Source organism: Natrix helvetica (genome assembly GCF_964273705.1).
Source record: "Natrix helvetica genome assembly, chromosome: 9".
Taxonomy (NCBI): Eukaryota; Metazoa; Chordata; class Lepidosauria; order Squamata; family Natricidae; genus Natrix; species Natrix helvetica.
In genome coordinates this window covers 26,151,274-26,171,153 of record NC_138560.1, presented here as the reverse complement: position 1 = coordinate 26,171,153, position 19,880 = coordinate 26,151,274, and the positions used below count along the sequence as shown (strand labels likewise).

Below are 19,880 nucleotides of genomic sequence, written 5' to 3'. Positions count from 1 at the left end.
TATACCCAAGGATCTGGGAGATCCTTGGGGCTCTCTAAGCTTGGTTGCTTTCTTGTAGATGTTTCATTACCCATCTAGGTAATATATATTATCTGGTTGGTAATGAAATGTCTGCAAGAAAATGACCAACCCAGGAGAGCACTAAGGGTTTGTTTCGGAGCCTTCCTCTCATCATCTAGGTCTGGGGACAAATTTTGGAGCTACAACTTCTAGGGCAGTGTTTCTCAACCTTGAATAAAATGTGTGGACTTCAATTCCCAGAATTCCCATGGCTGGCTGGAGAATTCTGGGAATTGAAGTCCACAAGTCTTAAAGCTGCCAAGATGGAGAATCCCTGCTGTAGGCACGAGAGGAAAGTCATCTTCTCTCTGGCTCCTTACCTGGGATTGGGATCGGCCATCGGTTGGGAATCTTTCCCACCCTTTCCACAGCCTGCTTGTCATCCTTCTCTCTGCAGAAGAAGGACGTACGGATGCTGCGTTTCATCCAGGAAGTGAACACCACCACCCGCTCGTGCTCCCTCTGGGACCTGGAGGAGGACACCGAGTACATTGTGCACGTCCAGTCCATCAGCATCCAAGGCCAGAGTCCAGCCAGTGAGCCCATCCACTTCAAGACCCCACGAGAGGCAGAGAAATTGGCTTCAAAGATCAAAGGCAAGCAGAAAGGGGGCTGAGGTAGGGCAGGCTTGGCAAAGTTGTGGTCAACCAAGAGGAAGCCAGGAGGAGCCTCAAGCAATGCACACCTCACTTTTGTTCATCTTTTTAAGAATTCTGCATGTGTCCATATTTCATATATTTTGACCTATATTTAATGATCTTTCCATTATCATATTCAATCAATTAGCAACTCAGTTTAATTATCATGTAAAAGAGTAAATCACATACCTCTACTTTATATTCTCCACATAACAATTTCTAAATATCTGATTTCTTCCTAATAAGACTTTTATCCCAAATTCTAAACTCCTTTTTCTTTCTGCTTTTTCTTTCTACTGGGTTTTTTTTCTTCTCCACCCACTGCTGGCATATCCTCTGCCTCCCTATCTTCTCTTCCTCTTTTCTCTTATCACTTCTTTTTTTCTTCTCTTTCTTCTCTATTCCTGTCTCTTCCCTTTTCTTTGTTGGGACATATCCCCCCTTTTCAATTTTCCCCACGCCACTGTCAGATCCAGTGAAATCTTTTGTCTGCTTTTTATTTTCCTTTCTTTCTACCATTTAATTACCCTGCCCCTCTTCTTCCCTCATTTCCTGCCTCTCCTCGGTTTCTAACTTCAAGATTCTATTTAGACTTAATTTTAATTATTTATGCATATTTTTTATAATTTCACATAATTCCTACCTTTCCATAATGTCCAGTTCCAAGATTACAATTAGTTATACAGTTAATTATAATTTAAGTTCCAAGGTTTCCAAGGTTTCTTCTTATTTCACAATTCTAATCCAGTTTATATTCCCATTCAGCTAAAATGGAGAGGAAGAGAAGGGGAAGCCATCTTAATCACTTCACTTTCTTTGTTCTTGTCTTCCCTCTGGCAAATGGTTCCGTATTGTTTCAACTCGATGATTCTCAGCAATACAGCTTGATATTTTTAAATCCAGTTTTAAATCCAGACAAGATAGGATTATGAGTGGAGAAAATAATGCTTTTTCTTGGTTTTTTTCTTTGTTACTTTCCACCTCTCATTGATTAGAGTTGCTTAAGATATGTATATTAGAACAAACTCAAACAAAGCAAGTATCCTTGATATGTTTTTAAGTTTTGTTTCTCCACTCCTTCTTCTTTCCCTTTATAGATTTCCCAATTTTCAATTGTCAGTTAATCTCTTTTAAAGACACAATCTTTTCAAACCCAAATTTTAAGTTTGTATTTCAATGGGTTAGTCAATTCTTTGTTTCCTCATTTCTGTCTCCAAGTTGTTTAAAACAAGCAGTTTTCTTTGGGCTTAATGATTTAAACCACAATTTCCCCCTTTCTTTTCTTTCCTCCAAAATCCCAATCTACCTGTCAATATTATTTATACTCACAAAGTTCTTTGCCTTTTCCAGATTCTGGTTTATGAAAGTTGGTTAATTAAATCTTCCTACCAGGTTCAACATTCCATTCATACACTGCTCCTGCTCAAATTCTTAGTCCAGAAGCCCCCGACTTGATGGCAACCATGCTCCTCCCCCAATACCAATTCAGAGAGCTAATTGTCGACCTACGAGGAATCTGTTACATTCCTCTGGGTCTAATGAGACACAGCTCCTTCTTCACTTTCCCTCCAGGAAAGTTCCGATCCAAAGATCAATCAGCATCAGTTTATCAGACAGAATTCACATGAGGCTCTTCAGAGCCCACGGTTTTTTCTGTCTGTCTCGTTGAGGTACTTCCGGTCAGTCCTGATTTGTAAAATGTTTAACGTGTAATAAAAGAGTAGAAGACAATGCAGGCTCCATCTGCCTTTCTACGTAGCATCTCAGCAACTGTTATACCATATGGCCCTTCAAGGGGAACTTCCCTTCCCCACCTGGAGGCTTTTGTGGTGGAAAGTAGTCTGGATTCCTAGCAAGGAGGGGCTGCATTCCACAGGAGCAACTGAGAGCTAAGTGGGTTGGTTAGGAGAAAGAGAGCCAAGATGGCGCCTCCCCATGCTCAGAGTATATTTTATATGCTTTAGTTTGGCAAAATTGATGTTGAGCCCCAAGAAAGATACCTATTTCCAAGCACTTTCCTTTATTGTTTCTCACCTATAGACAGAAATATCACTAAACTAAAGCAACTACTCGCATCATTATTTAAATATACTCTGATATTTTCTAGGGAGGGTCTATCGCGACCCTCTTTTTCCCAACCAAACTATCTAAACTTCACTGGACCTCTGAAATGCAGTCCTTTCCTCCTGGCAATCCAGACTATATTCCACCACAGCGGTCCACATGTAGCCCTCATCATTCCTTGCCAAGTAAGTAATTATGGATGTTGTAGTCTTCTGCATGATCTGAATGGTTAATATGACTGGAGAATTCTGGGAATTGACATCTATGCATCTTAAAATTGCCAAGGTTGGGAACTCCTGGAATTCCAGGAGAACATAAAGCATCAAGCTCACAGATAGAGTGAACATCTCTGAAGGGTCTCCCTCTCTCCCTGGCTAGGCTGCATCCACAAACTTCCTGCAACTATCCTAGAAGGTTTTGAGGCCTACATTTATTTTCTGAACAGCCCTTGGCTTAGCCCTTGTTTAGGGGAGATGAGAGGCATGGTAGCCTCTCAGAGGCATGGTAGCCCCAGAGAAAGTCAACAAATCCAGCACTTCAGACCCTAGGTGTGGGCTGAGCTCCTGTCACTCGCCTCAGCTCCTGTCCACCTAGAATGCAAATGTAAGTAGATAAATAGGTACCATTCTGGTGCGACTAATGGCAGAAGCAAGAAATCTGCCCACATGCAAGGCGAAAACTGGTGGAGAAAAAAGCCCTGGAAGACAGTGATACCCCCACAGAACCCCCTTAGCTCTGTGTGTGAAACTAGGTGCACTCCTTAGGTGCACTCTTGATAACGTGCAAGTGGAAACTGAACCAACTAACAGTCTTAGGCAGCCAAACCATTACTCTGTAATAATGTTGTAGATTCCTGGCTTAATGTACCAACACCACACACTCAATCAATCAATCAAGACAAAATCCCTGTAGGTAAATGACCTTCTCCTCTTTGCTCTGCTTTCTTCCTCTCTATGCAGATGAAGTAACGATGAAGGAAATGGGAGGAAAAAATCAACAGCTGCGAGCCGGCGAAATCCTGATTATCGTGGTGGTCTTGTTCATGTGGGCAGGTTGGTGGGAGTCCCTGCGAGCATGTGAAAGGCGAGGCAGAGGGACTCTGGGTCTCAGTCAGGGGCAGCTGGGCAGGGTCTGGTCCTGAAGATACGTAGCGATGTGCAGATGCGATGACCATCTGAATGGGTTAGAAAAAGTTCTACATGCTCTTCTGTTCCAAAGGAAGCAGAGTAGAACGTAACCAGGGATGTAGTGAACTCATGCAAAATATCATTTTCCCCAAATGTGAAACACTTATGAATATCAATAAAAAGTTTGCTGCAGAAAATGGGCTGTGAGGCTACTCACAGTCACTCCTGCTCTGGTCACCTCCAGGATGGACAGCTGTGACATGCCGTACTTGGGCTGCCCTTGAGGAGCGCCCAGAAGCATCAGCCAGTACAGAATGTGGCAGTTATGTGTGACCCCTTGGAGGGTGCACGTTATACCTCTGTTCTGTGAGCCTCATTGGTTGCCACTGCTAAGTTAATAACAAAAGAGGAAGACTAAAGGGGATGAAGTATATGGGCAAAAATAATTGGGATCCTAAGAACCGCTGGGACCAGGCGTTCTGGGTGGAAATGGTTGGACTCTCTGACTGGGTTGGCCCTCCTGCGCCTGCTCACTTCCAGTGCACGAGGCTACCAGTTTTAATAGGAAACAAATGCTCTCTGGTAACCAATGTAAGTAAAAACACCACACAGGATATGAAACTTATAAAAATTAGAGAAATTTTGCTCCCACCTCAGGGGAAGTCATGTAAAACTTTGCACGCAGCAAAGTAATACAAAGTAAATGTAATACGGCATGCATACTTCTCAATTATCAAGGTTCTACTTTTAGGCAAGATAAACCAAATACACAGGCATAGAGTAGATGGTACCTGGCTCAATAGTAGTAAGTTTGAGAGGGATCTTGGAGTCCTTATGGACAACCACTTAAATATGAGCCAGCCGTGTGCTGCAGCTGCCAAAAAAATCAATGCAATCCTAGGCTGCATCAACACAGGGATGGAATCAAGATCACGTGAAGTGTTAATACTGTTTTATAAGGCCTTGGTAGGCCCACACCTGGAACACTGCATCCAGTTTTGGTCACCACCATTGCAGAGAAGAGCAATGAAGATGATTAGGAGAGTCTAGGACAACTCAAATAGAAATAGTACAGAGTTGGAAGGGGCCTTGGAGGTCAACTAGTCCAACCCCCTGCTTAAGCAGGAGACCTTATACCACTTCAGACAAATGGTTGTCCAATCTCTTCTTAAAAACTTCCAGTGTTGGAGCATTCACAACTTCTGGAGGCAAGTTGTTCCACTGGTTGATTGTTCTCACTGTCAGGAAATTTCTCCTTAGTTCTAAGTTGCTTCTTCCTTGACTAGTTTCCATCCATTATTTCTTGTCTTGCCTTCTGGTGCTTTAGAGACTCTTTTTTGTGGCAGCCCCTGAGATATCAGATCACTGCTATCATGTCTCCCCTGGTCCTTCTTTTCATTAAACTAGATATACCCAATTCCTGTAACCGTTCTTTATATGTTTTAGCCTCCAGTCCCCTAATCATCCTTGTTGCTCTTCTCTGCACTCTTTCTAGAGTCTTAACATCTTTTTTACATTGTGGCAACCAAAACTGAATGCAGTATTCCAAGTGTGGCCTTACCAAGGCCTTATAAAGTTGTATTAACACTTCACGTGATCTTGATTCTATTCCTCTGTTTATGCAGCCTAGGGTTGCATTGGCTTTTTTGATGGCTGCAGCACACTGCTGGGTCATATTTAAGTGGTGCTCCACCAGGACTCCAAGATCCCTCTTGCAGTTACCACTATTACTACTATTGACCGAGGTACCACATACAGTGTACCTGTGCATTTTGTTTTTTCTGCCTAAATGTAGAACCTTACTCTTTTCACCATTGAATTTCATGTTGTTAGATAGCATCCAATGTTCAGGTTTGTCACGATCCTTCTGTATCTTAAGCCTGTCTGCTGAAGTGTTGGCTATTCCTGCTATCTTCGTGTCATCTGCAAATCTGATGAGTTCCCCATCTATCCCTTTATCCAAATTATCGATGAAGATGTCTTCCTAAAACAGAGCCTTGGGGTACTCCACTGCATACTTCTCTCCATGTAGATGCAGTTCCATTGAGGACTACATGCTGAGTGCGGTTGGTCAGCCAGTTACGACTCCATCTGGTGGTGATGCTGTCTAACCCACATTTTTCTATCTTATCAAGTAGTAGATTATGGTCTACCTTATCAAATGCCTTACTGAAGTCCAAGATCCCTTCCAACTCTGCTATTGTATTGTATTGTAGAACTGAACAGGAATTTACTGACAGTGAGCGCAATCAATTGGTGGAAGGGCTTGCCTTCAGAAGTTGTGGGTGTGCCATCAATGGAGGTTTTCAAGAAAAGATTGGACAGCCATTTCTTCAGAATGGTACAGGGTCTTCTGGTCAACAGGGGTTTAGACTAGAAGACTTCCAACATTTCTTCTAACTGTTATTCTGTTATTAAGCAAGTTCCACAACAGTTAAGCAAATTCATTGTCAGCAATGGGCATTTTTTGCCAGAAACTGGCAAAAAAATAAGTCATGGAAAATGGGGCCCAGTATGATCATGTGATCATGTGGGGAGGGACAACTATCAAAACTTTGAATCCAGGTCATAAGTAGCCAGTGGTGGGATTCAAATAATTTAACAACTGGTTCTCTGCCCAAATGACAAGTAATGCAAGAGACTCCTGTCCCAAAGGTGATTTTTCAAGAGGCAAGTGGACTCTCTGGAAACCAAGAAAGTCCATTTGCCTCTTGAAAAAAGGACCTTTGGGACAACATGACTTGGATAACTGAAGAATCCTCATAGACAAGAGATTCTTGTGCTCAGTGAACTGACAAAGCATCCAGGAAAGCAATCCTTAGATCCATTTGCGCCACTTAAAGATACCAGCTGGTCTCACTGACCTCACAAGATATCCTAAGGAAATAATCCAGATTTAAAGAAAGATCATACGCCCCCCAGAAAGGCAGTAAAAAATCAGTGCCAAGCTTGCATCCTGCCTCTTGGAAGTACACCCCAAATGGGCAGTGCCAGGAACAACTAAAGCAGTGTAAAAAGCTTAAAACAACCCTTCCCCTTCAAGCCCTTAATACCAGCAAAGAAAAAAAGAACTCTGGAGAAGCAACAGAAAGCTTGGGCATACTGCTAAGAACCATTAGCTGTTACAATGTAATAAGGCAGTTTCTGTAACCAGGACAATAAAGATAAGGAATAGGTTAGAAACAACACCAGAATGTTTCCTTCCTGCCTTCCTTTATTTTATTTATTTATTTTCTTCGAATTTCTAGACCGCCCCCTCTCCCGAAAAGGACTTCCTGACAGTAGCCCTGTAAAGTGGGGGGAAACCAATGTCCGAACTGCTCAAAAAGTTAGCAAATGGTTCTCCCAAATAGATGCGCACCGGCTGAATCCCACCACTTTAGACCTTATACTAAAACACTTGCTTAAATAAGATTTACGAACAAACCACAATTGTTGGGTCCACAGAACATCCTTCCAGGGTGAAGTGCAGCTTAGAAGTGTGATATTTGGACTGACTAATTGGATTCACATAAAAAATACAGTATTTTGCAGAGTCTCTGACTGTGGCTGCTTGTTTTTATAGCATCTCCACTCGATTGCTTTAGTTCTGTGATGGGGTTAGCAGCTTTGTTGCCAGAATTATGCAAAGCCATCCCACCTCTCGAGGGAACAGGGCTGTCAGAAGATCTCACAGATTTTCTATTGAAGCCTCAGCATCTCTCCTGGGTCAATAGCCAGAGGACTAGGAAGAGTGATGCTAACCCAATGAATTGGGGCTTTCTACATCTTTTTGCTGCATCTAAGGATCATTCAGATTTCTGCAGCCCAGATACAGCTGCTCCAAGGAGGAAGGGAACTCCAAGACCCCAAGCCAAAGAGGCTGAAGGACAGCACAGACTCTTGCTAACCCAGTAATACGTCCTTTGGCATCAAATAGGCTCCCACTCTGCCCGATTTTTATATTTTTTAGCATTCTACAAAACAAAAATAAACTTCTCCCCCTAGAACATCTGACACACACACCCCCCAAGAACATTTATAGAAGAGAAACATGGCCAGCTACAGTTCAATGCTTCTCATGGAGACATACTCCCCTGTACAGAAAAAGGAAAAATATAAAGGTAAACCAAGGTGACATCTTTCGTCTAAAGAAAGTGGCAAGCAGCAACTCACTGTTTTCCTTCTGGCCATTCCATGCCAGAAGGAAAACAGTTTTGTGCCTGTTTTTGTGACATTTGTGGAGGTTAAACATGACAAAGAGTTTTCACAGCATTTGGCTAAAGCAGGCTTTGCAATTTGTCATCGGGAGTCTTGTGGAATTTGCCGGTGTCACAGCATCCTCTGTGAACAAAAGCCTCCTCTGAAGCCATAATATGGTTTATTATATTACAACATATAGAACAGACCAGTCGTGTTACTGCTAACCTGTATTTAGCACATGGTGTGAATTCCATCATAAGAACAAGGAGCCAAAGCTGCTAGCCACATATGGTAGCTTAGTGTCAGGCTGGGGACATCATCTTTCTCAACTACTAAGAGGATCAGGGGGAAATCAATGAGCGTTGCTGATAGTGTGTGTGTGTGTGTGTGTGTGTGTGTGTGTGTGTGAGAGAGAGAGAGAGAGAGAGAGAGAGAAATACCTATTCTTCTCTTGAGTTTTATTAAACATTTCTATGCAGTTTCTTGAGAGGCCCTGTGGGAGAGCAAAGAAAATACATCTGGGGACGGTTTTTGTTCCACTGGAAAATTTACCAGAAGATATTATACAATAGAGGATACCTGGCTAAGACTAAGTTGTGAAAATGACAACAGAAAGAATTAAATATCAGGGGGGAAAGAAAAGCACCATCCCCACTCCAATCCTGCCTTTCTGCAAAGCAGTGAGCAGCAAAAAGGAATCGGTGTCTTTTGTGAAGGAACGTTGCTTCCAACCGATTTGATTCCCAACAGGAGCCTGGAGTAAAGAATAAGCATTGAGCTAAAGGACAACGCAGGGCATGATTTTGGCCATTAAAAGGGTTCCTTGCAGCTATGAGGCTGTGCCTTGTGTCCAGGTTGTAAGTAGGGCACACGTAGAGAGGTCTCCTAGAAGAAATGGTAACTTCAAGTGTCCAAATCCAAAAAGGAGGTCCTAAATGGAGTCCATCCGCCTCCCATGTGGGAAAAGCATTGGCCACGCGTGGCAGCGACCGCCATGGGTAAGCTGGAGGCTGCCTGTGGAATTGGGCAGGGCAACTGCAACCAGCTTGATCGGACTATTAGAAGAGGCGTTAAAGAGGCTTTACCCTAGTCAGCACAGATCATTATAGTCCAGTTGATCCTGACACATAGGCTCCTAACCAGGGCTTCTCAATCTTGGCTGCTTGAAGATGTGCGAACTCGACTCCCAGAATTTCCCAGCCAGCATGGTTGGCTGAGGAGTTCTGGGAGTTGAAGTCCACACATCTTCAAGTGGCCAAGGTTGAGAAGCACTGCTCTCGATATAGATCCTTCCTCAGACGCTACGAGGAACTGGTCAAGAGGATTAAAACCAATGAGGTGAAATGCTCAGCCGCCCAAAAGCTGGCCTAAGACCACAAAAGACCTGTGAATAGACAAGAGATGTGTCAATACTAAAGATGCAGGGGGCTTGAGAAGGTTAGTTTGAGTGCTATATGGAATGGAAAAAGAAATCTACATTTATGGAATGGACCTATGAGGACACATCTGACTGATCTGGGAACTCAACTGGCCTAATTAATTCTGAATCATGATGCAAGAAGAAGAGTACAGCACAGATCAGAACAACCTAACCAGGACACAAATCATGAAGCTATACAAGTACTGTCAATGTATCTTCTTCATGTTCAAAAGGGAAATGCATGAGCAAATAAAAGGGACGCCCATGGGATCCCCACTATCAGGAGTCATTGTAGAAACTGTCCTGCATGAACTAGAACACCGTACATTTCAAAATCACACACCTAAGTGTTGGTGCCACTATATGGATGGCACATTTGTCATCAAAAGAAATGCTTTGAAAGACTCGGCAATTGCCATTTGTAGTCGTGCTTATCAACAGGCAGGAAGACGGAAGCCTAGAAACCATGGTTTATCACAAGGCCACCAACATTTCAAAATCTGCCTCTGCCTCCCAGCATCCATCTGGTATTCATCTGGCTAATGTCCTTGCAGCAAACAGAAAACAGCCTGGTCAGTTTCAGGATGCTATTGGAACCCCAAGATGTGGCTTGTCAGGGCTCTGCTCCATTGCGCCCACCACTGGTCAACTGAGCTGAGCTGCTGCTGCCGCCGGAGAACTCTGGAGCCTGTGCTGCTGAGCAGCTGATTGGATTTGCCTCCCGGAATACCGCTGATCAGCTGTTCTTGGTGATGGGGATCACAGTGACTGCGGCCCATTTGCCACCACCACAGCCTGTTCGCTGCCGTGGACCATTCACCGTGACCTGTTCACCACAGCCCATTCACTGCCGCCGTGACCTGTTCACCACAGCCCATTCACCGCCACCATGGCCCGTTCGCCGTAGCGCATTCATAGTTGTTGTGACCCATTTGCTGTGGCACATTTGCCAATTGGCGGTGAGCAGGCAGTGATGAATGGGCTGTGGTGGTGGCGGGGATAGGCGTCAGCGATCCCGTCCATCTAGAACAGCAATATTCACTATATAAGACGCATACACATTTACCACCAAGGTTGAGGAAGACTGCTCCAAGAGCTCACTTTATCCTCGGTGATTTCTTCCTTTTATTTCCAGAGCAATTGCTCACAAGGTAGATGGGGTTGAGAATGAGAGAACGACCCATAATCAGCCAATGAGGCTCCATGACTGAAGGTGGGATTCCAGCTGCCTCTTTCCAATAAACCATGTTATCCCCTTGGCCGTCAGTTCGTCCAGTTCTCTAGATTTTAACACTAAAAGAGAAGGAAAGCAGCCCTATTTAAATGCCTGAGTGGACCTGCCCCCTTCTCAGTTGCTTTCGTGGCCCTGCAGAACTTGGGACGTTTAGAGAGTGCAAAGCAGCACTCTGCAGAGAAGTCACCCGGGGCAGTTCTCCCTCCTTCCCTCCCTCCCTCCCTCCCTCCCTCCCCCAGGAGGATGGTTGGAGGTGCTTGTGGAAATGCTGATCTGTGACCTCTTTCCTTCCCTCAGGGGTGATTGCCCTGTTCTGCAGGCAGTACGACATCATCAAAGACAACGAACCAAACAATAATAAGGAGAAAGCCAAGAACACATCAGAAAACAGCACCCCAGAACACCAGAGTGGGGGCCTCCTGCGTAGTAAGGTGAGGAGGAGGGTGGGAGGGATGGGCATAAGCAAGGCAACTGGCATTTCCCAATAGAGCCTCTGGAAAACTCAATTTCCATCCTCCTGCCCTCCATCACCCTTCATAGAAAGAGGGCTGGAACCAGGCTGCCAAAGGCAGCATTTATAGGGCAAGGGTCCCAAAGCACCCCGAGGCTTTCCCCACTGGCATCCTGAGCAGCCTTTGCTGTGGCCATAAGAAGAACTTCCAGCATACAGAAGTTTTTCCTTTCTGAATTCTTCTCTGCGGCTTGTTTTGCAGGCCAGAAAGGTGGCATAAATCATAAAGTGAGGCTAGGCCAATTCCATTGGAGACATGTGTGAGTCTCTAATCATGAAAAGCTCCCATTCTGCTGTATCATACACCCCATGAAACCCTTTTTATAGTACACAGTTAATATTTTAATAAATGTAAGATGTCCAAATGCTGCTCCTAACCATTGCAGTTATCCAAGAAAACAGAACAACAAAATCTATCGCCTGGAGAACCATCCTTACTGTTCTAGAAAGTCTTAGCCACTTGTTTAGCTATCCCAGGGAAAACCTGGTCCCATGATAACTCCATTTCCTTTTTTTAAAAATAAAATTTTTATTTTCAAACAAACACACAAAACATATAACATAAAAACCTCTTCAACTGCATATAGTGTGTTGATTGGTTACAAGATCTTTCTGTGTCCTTTCCATAGTCATCACTGGAGCTTTATCAAAAATCACATATTGTCAATCAAATATCTTTGTATACATTATTATTATTCTTCATTTGTTTGCTTATCACTATTGTTTCTCCATTTTAAACAAGGTATTCTAAATATGTATCCATTTATATTATAATGATTCATTATATCATCTTCAATATATCCAATAATAAAGAATTTTTATATCCTATTCTAAATCATTCTATTATTTTAGCATTGATAACATTCTCTAATAATTTTCAATTCCATGTTTTTTCCATTATTAGTATCATCAATTCAATATACATGTATATACAAATTGTTATAATTGTTAAACATCCATTAACCATAGCTATTATTACATCCTTTTTATATGAAACATGTTAAATTTGAAGTAAATTTATATTATGGCATTTCGTTACATCATCCTGAAATCATCCAATGATATTACATCTTTATATTCTATTCTATATAGAATTATTTATCTTTTATAAAAAGGTTTTTCAACATCATCTCCATCATCCTCACTTACAGTTTGTATAAAATTTCATATTATCAATCTAGTATATGTAAATGCTTTATTATCATTATTAATCATTTATTTGGCTATAGCTATTATTACTTTTTCTTATAAATAATACTCAAAATTTAAATACATTTAACTACATTTTATTGTGACATTTCATTTCATCATCCTGTATCCTTCCAGAAATAGTGCAGTCCAATATCTCTTGCCATTTGTAGGATCTGTATTCTAAGTGTTTTCTTGATAAGTCTTATGTGGACTTTTCTTGACAACTTATTCATTGCATATCTTATAAAGATTCAAAACCCTCTATCTGTTCCTTTCATCAGCTTGACTTTTGTTATTGCTGGGGCTTCTGCCGAAATTACTCTCATTGTTTCTGCCAAATTTTCTCCCCTTTCTTCATCTATATTTTGACATCTGAGATAGAGTTACAGTTCATCAAGCTCTCCTTTCCGTATTTTGCACTTATCATTTCCCTCCAATCTTGATTTGCTGTAGGTGTCAACAATGTTCTTATCACTTTCATATGTCTCTGTGGTTTTAAAAAAATATGTCCTCAAATTTCATCGTTGTTTTATAAGTATTCTCAACTCTTCCCTCCGTACTTTCTGTACTTTGATCTATAATTTCAAGTCTGTTCAATTCTCTCTGTGATTATTAAGAGTTTTTGACTTTCTAGCATAATTCTTTGCAATGTTAGTCCCTTTTCTTCTTCATATTGGGCCATTTTTCCAGATAATAGACACTGCCACTAAAACATCCAAGGCTTTTGCTAGGTTTCAAACAAATTCAATAAAGTTTTTCAGGTCAAAGCTTTCTCTTTCCTTCAAAAAAACACCTGTATAGCCACTGACCCTTTCAGTAAACAAAGCCAATAGCTTTGTATTATCAGATGTTGCCAAGCCTCTAGCCTCTTAGATGGCAGTGTTACATTCTTTCCCTCTGTTTTTGCCTCTCTTTCTAAACTCCGAACTCCGGAACAGAAGAAAAAAAGTTTAAAGATTACGATCCGGCTGAGCCTTGTGAGGAAAGAAACTTTTAATCCACAAATACAAAAAATGGAAAAAGTATAGAGGAAGAAGGAAAAACAGGACTAGTACAGTTTAAAAGTAAGAGGCATTTGTAAAAAGTCCATCCATAGAAAACAAACAAAATTAAACTGAAAAAGATAACACGAGTTTTAAACCAGTGTTAATTCGCCGCTTACTTCCTTCTTCTTCAATTTTATTTTAACTAAGTCTTTTGGGTTTTCTCTTCTCTAATAAGGATTTTTCTCACCATTTTGACACGCTGTCTCTCCTGCTTCTGTTTCAGAGGACTGTCCCAAACTTCTGCAGCCATTTTGACTGCTTGTCTTGTAGCCGGCAAAAAGAACTTTCTCCTGGATCGATCAGGGACTTTGTGATGTCCCTGAGATCAGCAGGACCTTCTCTTCTCTATCACCGTTCCTTCAGAACAGTTTAGATTCAAAAGGATTGTCCAGCCACAGAGACATCGACAGCAATCCTGGAGCCCCAAGATTGCATGTCGTGTCGTTGCGATGTCAAGCCCCGCCCTCCGATGACTCCATTTCCAAAGTGGGACTTATGTCAACTTCCCCTCTACCCTGTGCACCAGTTTTCCCTGCCCCACCCAGTCATGAAAGGTGCACAAGGGATGAAGAAAGGATGATGTGCCCGCTACTGCTGGGTTCCCTCATGGCAGTTCCTGCCCAGGCCCTGGCAGGAGACCCTCGGTTGCAGGGCAGCAGATTCTGCAACGCTAAGAGAGAGGAAGGGGGCTTTGGCCTTCTGGCCTGAGCAAGCGGTGGTAGCAGTTCAGCAGGCCTGGATGGGCACTGGTGGAACTGCGAGAAAGAAGCCACTGGTCCACAGCACCTATTATAAAGTCTTGAGGAAGGAGGATAGGAGCAGGAGGTACATTTTTACAAACAAACCCACCTACGGTGTGACAATAAGTAAGAGCATGTTGGTTGTGCATTCACCAAAGTAAGCATCATCTACCAGCTGCAGCTCAGCAGCATTTTGAAGACTGCAGAAATATTTGACTTAAAAACTACAGAACTGAAAAAAGTGACTTACAACCAGTCCTCATACTTACGACATTCCCAATTGCAGTTGCTAAACAAGGACATCTTGTTGTGCAAATGTCCTGCATTTTTCTGTCTAGGGCAACCCTCTCAATAAAAGGAATCAGCTGCACTAAAAGCTCTTCAGTTTGGCAGCTAAAAAATGAATAAATAAAATGTCATGTGTTCCAAGGTTCACTACAAAGTTTAATATGGGGGAGCTGATTCATTTTGATTCCTCCTTTGATATTGGAGGTGCAGAGGGAGCTGGAGTTTCCCACAGCAGAAAGGCCAACAACCTGGCACTGAGCCAAGCCAAACATTAAATGATGGGGGAGTGTAGAGGGACCCGATTCAGGAAGTTGCACTCTGGATTGGCAGAGGCCATCTACTTCATCCCTGGATGGCCTGATACAGCCATCTGGGGCAGAGACTGCTAGATCCAAGTCAGGGGACCTCTGTGAGTGTTATTTATGCACAAAGACACCTCCCTAAGAGTCTAGCTTTAAAGGTGTATTCAGGTACCTGGATGCAGCCCTTACACTAAATTCTCCCATCAATCTATTTTGGAAGAAGAGACCCTGAACAATGAGAGCTGGACCTCTTTCTAGCCATGCACTCAACTGACGTAACACTTTTGGTAGACACATTGTAGTTCAGGAGTGTCCAACATTGGCAACTTTAAGACCTGGACTTCAACTCTCAGAATTCCCCAGCAAGTCTTAAAGTTGCTGAGGTCGGACACCCCTGAGCTAGACTGTCCTAAGGCACAATGTCTTGACATTCATCATTGTATTTCTTTTCTCTCTTCCAGTTTCCAAAAAACAAGCCCTCGGTGAACATCATTGAAGCATGACAGCTGATGGAAAGGGCTGCACTTCTTTTCACCTTCTTCTCTTCATTTTCCTCTCCAAGATCTGGCAGCCAAGAGGTGAAATACTATTAGACTTCCTGCTCAACTGGCTCAGTTAGAACCTCCCCATTTTTGCAGTGGGAAAAAGAAAGTCTGACAAAACTTTGCAAAATGAAGAAAAAGACTTTGCAAGGAAAACAGCCTAATGGGAACGTTTCCATGAAACTGTCCAAAAACCCAGGGCCAATCTTCAATAAGAAGGACTAGCTTAGATCCCCAACTCCATGCCTTTCAGATGTACTGAGTGATAACTCCCCTAATCTCCAGCAGGTATATGACCTTTGTGGCTGGGGATTATGGGAGATGAAATCCGCACATTTGAAGGGGACCTGAGTAGGGAAAACTGAATTACCTTTGCTGCCGGAGAGAATAAGATGTTATATGTCTCTTCCTTGTCCTACATCCAATTCCTGGAAAATAGTTCATCTTGTTGCTATTTTGCTTTTTGGCTACCGTGGTTAAATTTTGAAGGAGGACATGCTATCCTGTATTTCAGGCATCACTGCCTTAGTCTCTCCTTCTGGTGGTAATATTGGAGACACTTTTCCTTGGACTAAACAAAACATTTGGCTCCACGATGGGTTCCATTGCAGGCATCTTGTTCTTTGTACATCAAGCACTTATAATCGTTTGGAGGCATTCAATGTTCTTTCTTTAAAACAAAACAAAAACAAATCAGAAGCACATGACATTTTCCACCTGGGTTCTCAGGGCTCCATTAGCTGCTGTTGCTGCTTTCAGATTATTTGAGCAGTTGTGTAAGTCATCTTATTCTCACGATTTGTGGGATAATCAACACAGAATGCAAAAAAGATAAAGATAAAAATGTTCCAGGTTTACAGAACAATGAAGTTTGACAGCACCATAGAGAAGAACTGAACACATGCTGTTTTTTCCTCTTAAATAGGGAAAGTATATCCCACCTCTGTCACAAATATATGGATTTTATATCCCCTTAATTTTTTCAAAAATGTCTTTAGAATTATAGTTTAGTGTAGTTCTGAAAATTATACAATCTGATGATCCACCAAATCAGGTTAAAGAGAGGAGGGTCTCATTTACTATTGTGATTCTTAGGAGAATAGCCAAAGGGGTGTTTCATAGGAATCCATAATAAGCACTTGCTGTTTGGCCCCAACAGTTAATCCTCTGTTTTGCACACTCAGAGTATCAGTTAGCAGTTTTATGAAACAATCCAAGATAAGGGCATTAAGTGTCTACCATTAAATGTTTTAATGTCCCCTTTTTTGGGGGTGGTCATGATCACAATTCATGCCCTATTAATTGTCCTTTTGCAAAACAAAGTATTTGCATTTACCTGTTTTAAACTTACTGTTTTCTTGGCTGGACCTTAATTTTAGGGCATGTAAAAAAAGTAATTAATTACTTGGTCAGAAAACTGGAACTGAGGCCTTACCTAGCCAGTTCCCTGGTTCCTCAGACACATCCCCCTTTCTAGTGTTCCTTTTCAGTGGGGTCTGATGCGATGCATCCATAATTGTGTGCCAAGCAGTTGCAATCTGGTCCATGGAAAGGGTTAGTCCTTGCAGGATCTCCAATTTAATATTAAGAGCATTGCATCTGAGTAGCTGGCACCAATAAGAGTTCTTGCATTCCTGAAATCATTCCCAAACTGTGTTTGAAGGCTCAGTTGGGGGAAGAAAAGATTCCAGATTAAGGGCCTCTGACAACTCGACACAGCCATCTTCTCACCATGGGACAAGAATTACATTAATATCAAAGAAATTGTGAAACAGAATCATTAAATAAAGGATGCACAAGGAGGGACAGAATCAAATGTGAATGGCAAAAATTAAAATAATTCTTATTTATTTTAAAATAATTATATAGAATTGTTAAATTGTCCCGCAGCGTATTGGCAGTGGCAAGTTGTTCTATTCCCCTGATTAATGCAGGGTGAGAAGGAGACTTTATAACTGGGAGGTCACTGTATTGTACTGCGTTGTATTCCTTCCTTTTACTTCTAACAATTCTAATCTTTATTTCATCAAATAATGTTATAGAGTTTGATTTCTATTTTTCTTTTCCCTTTTTAAAAAATTCTTCAAAATGTTAACAAACCTCTTTTGTAAATCTAAAATAAGAAAATAATCTAGAAAATTTTTCCAATAAACCCCTTGGTTTATTGTTTGTACTTGCCTTTTAATTATTACATCACCCAGTTTCTTTTGTATGATCAGTATATCTTATTCCATATCATTCTTGTAGCCTGTCATTTGTTACATTGACTCAGCCTTGATCTTGTCAGGCAAAACTTGTTCTTCTTCTATAACATCTTTTAGATATCTTTCCATAGAGGCAGGTGTCACTGCTGACACTATTAATTTATGAATCCTTTCTTCAAAAATATCCTTCGGTGTGTCTAATGTTAGCATGTGGCTCTATCTGTAATTATTAGTTGAGTTTATATGTTCTTTAATTGTAATCTTTAGTTCCCTTTAATGCCTAATTATTTATATATATATATATATATATATATATATATATATATATATATATATATATATATATATATATATATATATATATATATATATATATATATATATATATATATATATATAAAAATTATATATATAAAAATATATATATATATATATATATATATATATATATATATATATATATATATATATATATATATATATATATATATATATATATATATAATCACAAAACAAAAGCATTTCCCCACAATTTTAATTCCAAATTGTCAATTCAAATTTATCTGGACCCTTAGCCTATTTATAACTTTCTAAAATCAAAATTTAATCTCCTTTTTGCTGTTTATCCCACTCCCCAAAATACATTCTTAAATTTGTGCTTAAAAATCTTCTGCCAAGAATTTATTTAGTATCATCTATTAAATTTCTACACAGTCCATTTCATCATCTAAGTGACTTTAAGGGGATTACAACAATAATTGAAAGGAAACTTAGTAGGTGCTGTCAAACGTATCATTGCAAAGGTTCTTAATAGCTGAAAAGTAGGTAAATTTAGTGTCCTTTCAAAGGTGGCAACCATGGTTTGAACAGGATGGCTCATCTCTCCGGGCTCTAGGGAAGGGACGGCTATCTTGTGATCTCCTCAGAAGCATTTGTGGGCAATCCCAGGCCCGGAGGATCCTTCTTTAGAGAGGTACATAGAGCTGGTCCACTCAGGGCTCTCTGTTCCTCATGGTGGTCGTGTCAACACCACGTTTCGTGGATCTCTCTGCAGTCTCCCATTTCCTTCTCGGATGTCCCAACGTGGCTCTTTTTAGGCTTCTCTAACCTTTCCTTTGAACTTTCTTATACGGATTTCCCCAAGTAAATTGCTCTGATACGCCACACAGGAGAGGGTATAGTGCTAGATAGTCATCAGTAGAGATGGTTTCATGATAACCTGTGAAATATCTTCATCATGACAGCATTTCAGCTAAGGGAGTTACATCCAGAGGGTCCCAATGAGCCTCTTCAAAGCAGCATCACTTTTGTAGGTAACTAAAATAGCGAGTCAAGCTTGAGACATGGCTTTCCCTACTCCTCATGCTCCTATGCTGGCCATGTTGGATGGCCCTTCAGAGCTGCAGTTCCCAGATGCCTGGAGAGCACCAGATTGAGGGAGTTCCCTTTGAAAGGAGGTCCTACTGCAGCAAATTCCAAACAAGGTACCAGCATTTATGGGCAACCCATGACAGCTATTTGCAAGGTAAGATCCCACTCCATGCTTTGCTCTGTTCAGCACTCGCCAAAAAGGAGGCTCGGAACAAGTTGTGTGGCTTGGGACATAGTTGTTACCTGTGATAACAATTTAAGCAATAAACCATATTTTTAAAAATACATTGAAAGGGTGATATCATTTGAATGGAAATGTGTATCAGTTATTAAAAAGATCACTTATCCCCAAGCTGGACTTTGGAAAGCATGCTATAGCAGGGCTTAAATAACTATAGGGAAAGGAATTATTCTTAGCAATTATTCTAAACCTTATGTCTGAATTAATAATATGCATCAAAATGCTACTTTTGAGCCCTTTTTCACATATGGCGTGTATAATGGAGTTCTTGGATTGAACCATTTCAGCTTGGCAGATCAGGTGGGGAAGGAAATTAATGTCAATGAAGAACCTACAGGGTTAGCTGTGTGTCAATTGGGGCACTTCCTTGAGTAGCTCAGGCCTCACAAGCTTGGAATTGTTTCCATTAGGCTACAATATCCTCTTTCCCACCCTCCCTCTCTCCCTCCCTCCCCCCCTCTCTCTCACCCCCCCCTCCACCTCAACTATGGACAAGCAACAACCAAAGAGATCCAAGAGGGAAGATTCATAGATTGCACTAAGCTGCAAATCATTTAGCTGGCTTCACTTAGTTTTGGAAGGACAGGAGAGGAGAGGACAGCTTAGCTTTATTGGCCAAGTGTGGTTGAAGACACAAGGAATTTGCCTCCAGTGCATGAGCTCTCAGTGTACAAGTAATCCTCAACTTATGACCATAATTGAGGCCAAAATTTATGTTG

General features: G+C 41.4%; 1 protein-coding gene across 1 annotated transcript in view; it reads left to right on the top strand.

Annotated features, from left to right (window-relative positions):
- FNDC5 (fibronectin type III domain containing 5) overlaps positions 1 to 17,837 on the top strand; it is a 42,588-nt gene extending 24,751 nt beyond the window's left edge. Inside the window, exons 3-6 of the mRNA XM_081961615.1 lie at positions 458 to 656; positions 3,722 to 3,814; positions 11,023 to 11,156; positions 15,265 to 17,837. Of these exons, the coding sequence (XP_081817741.1) occupies positions 458 to 656; positions 3,722 to 3,814; positions 11,023 to 11,156; positions 15,265 to 15,306 (468 nt within the window). The 3' untranslated portion in view covers positions 15,307 to 17,837. The remainder of the gene's footprint in view (positions 1 to 457; positions 657 to 3,721; positions 3,815 to 11,022; positions 11,157 to 15,264) is intronic.
- The last annotated feature ends 2,043 nt before the right edge of the window (positions 17,838 to 19,880 follow it).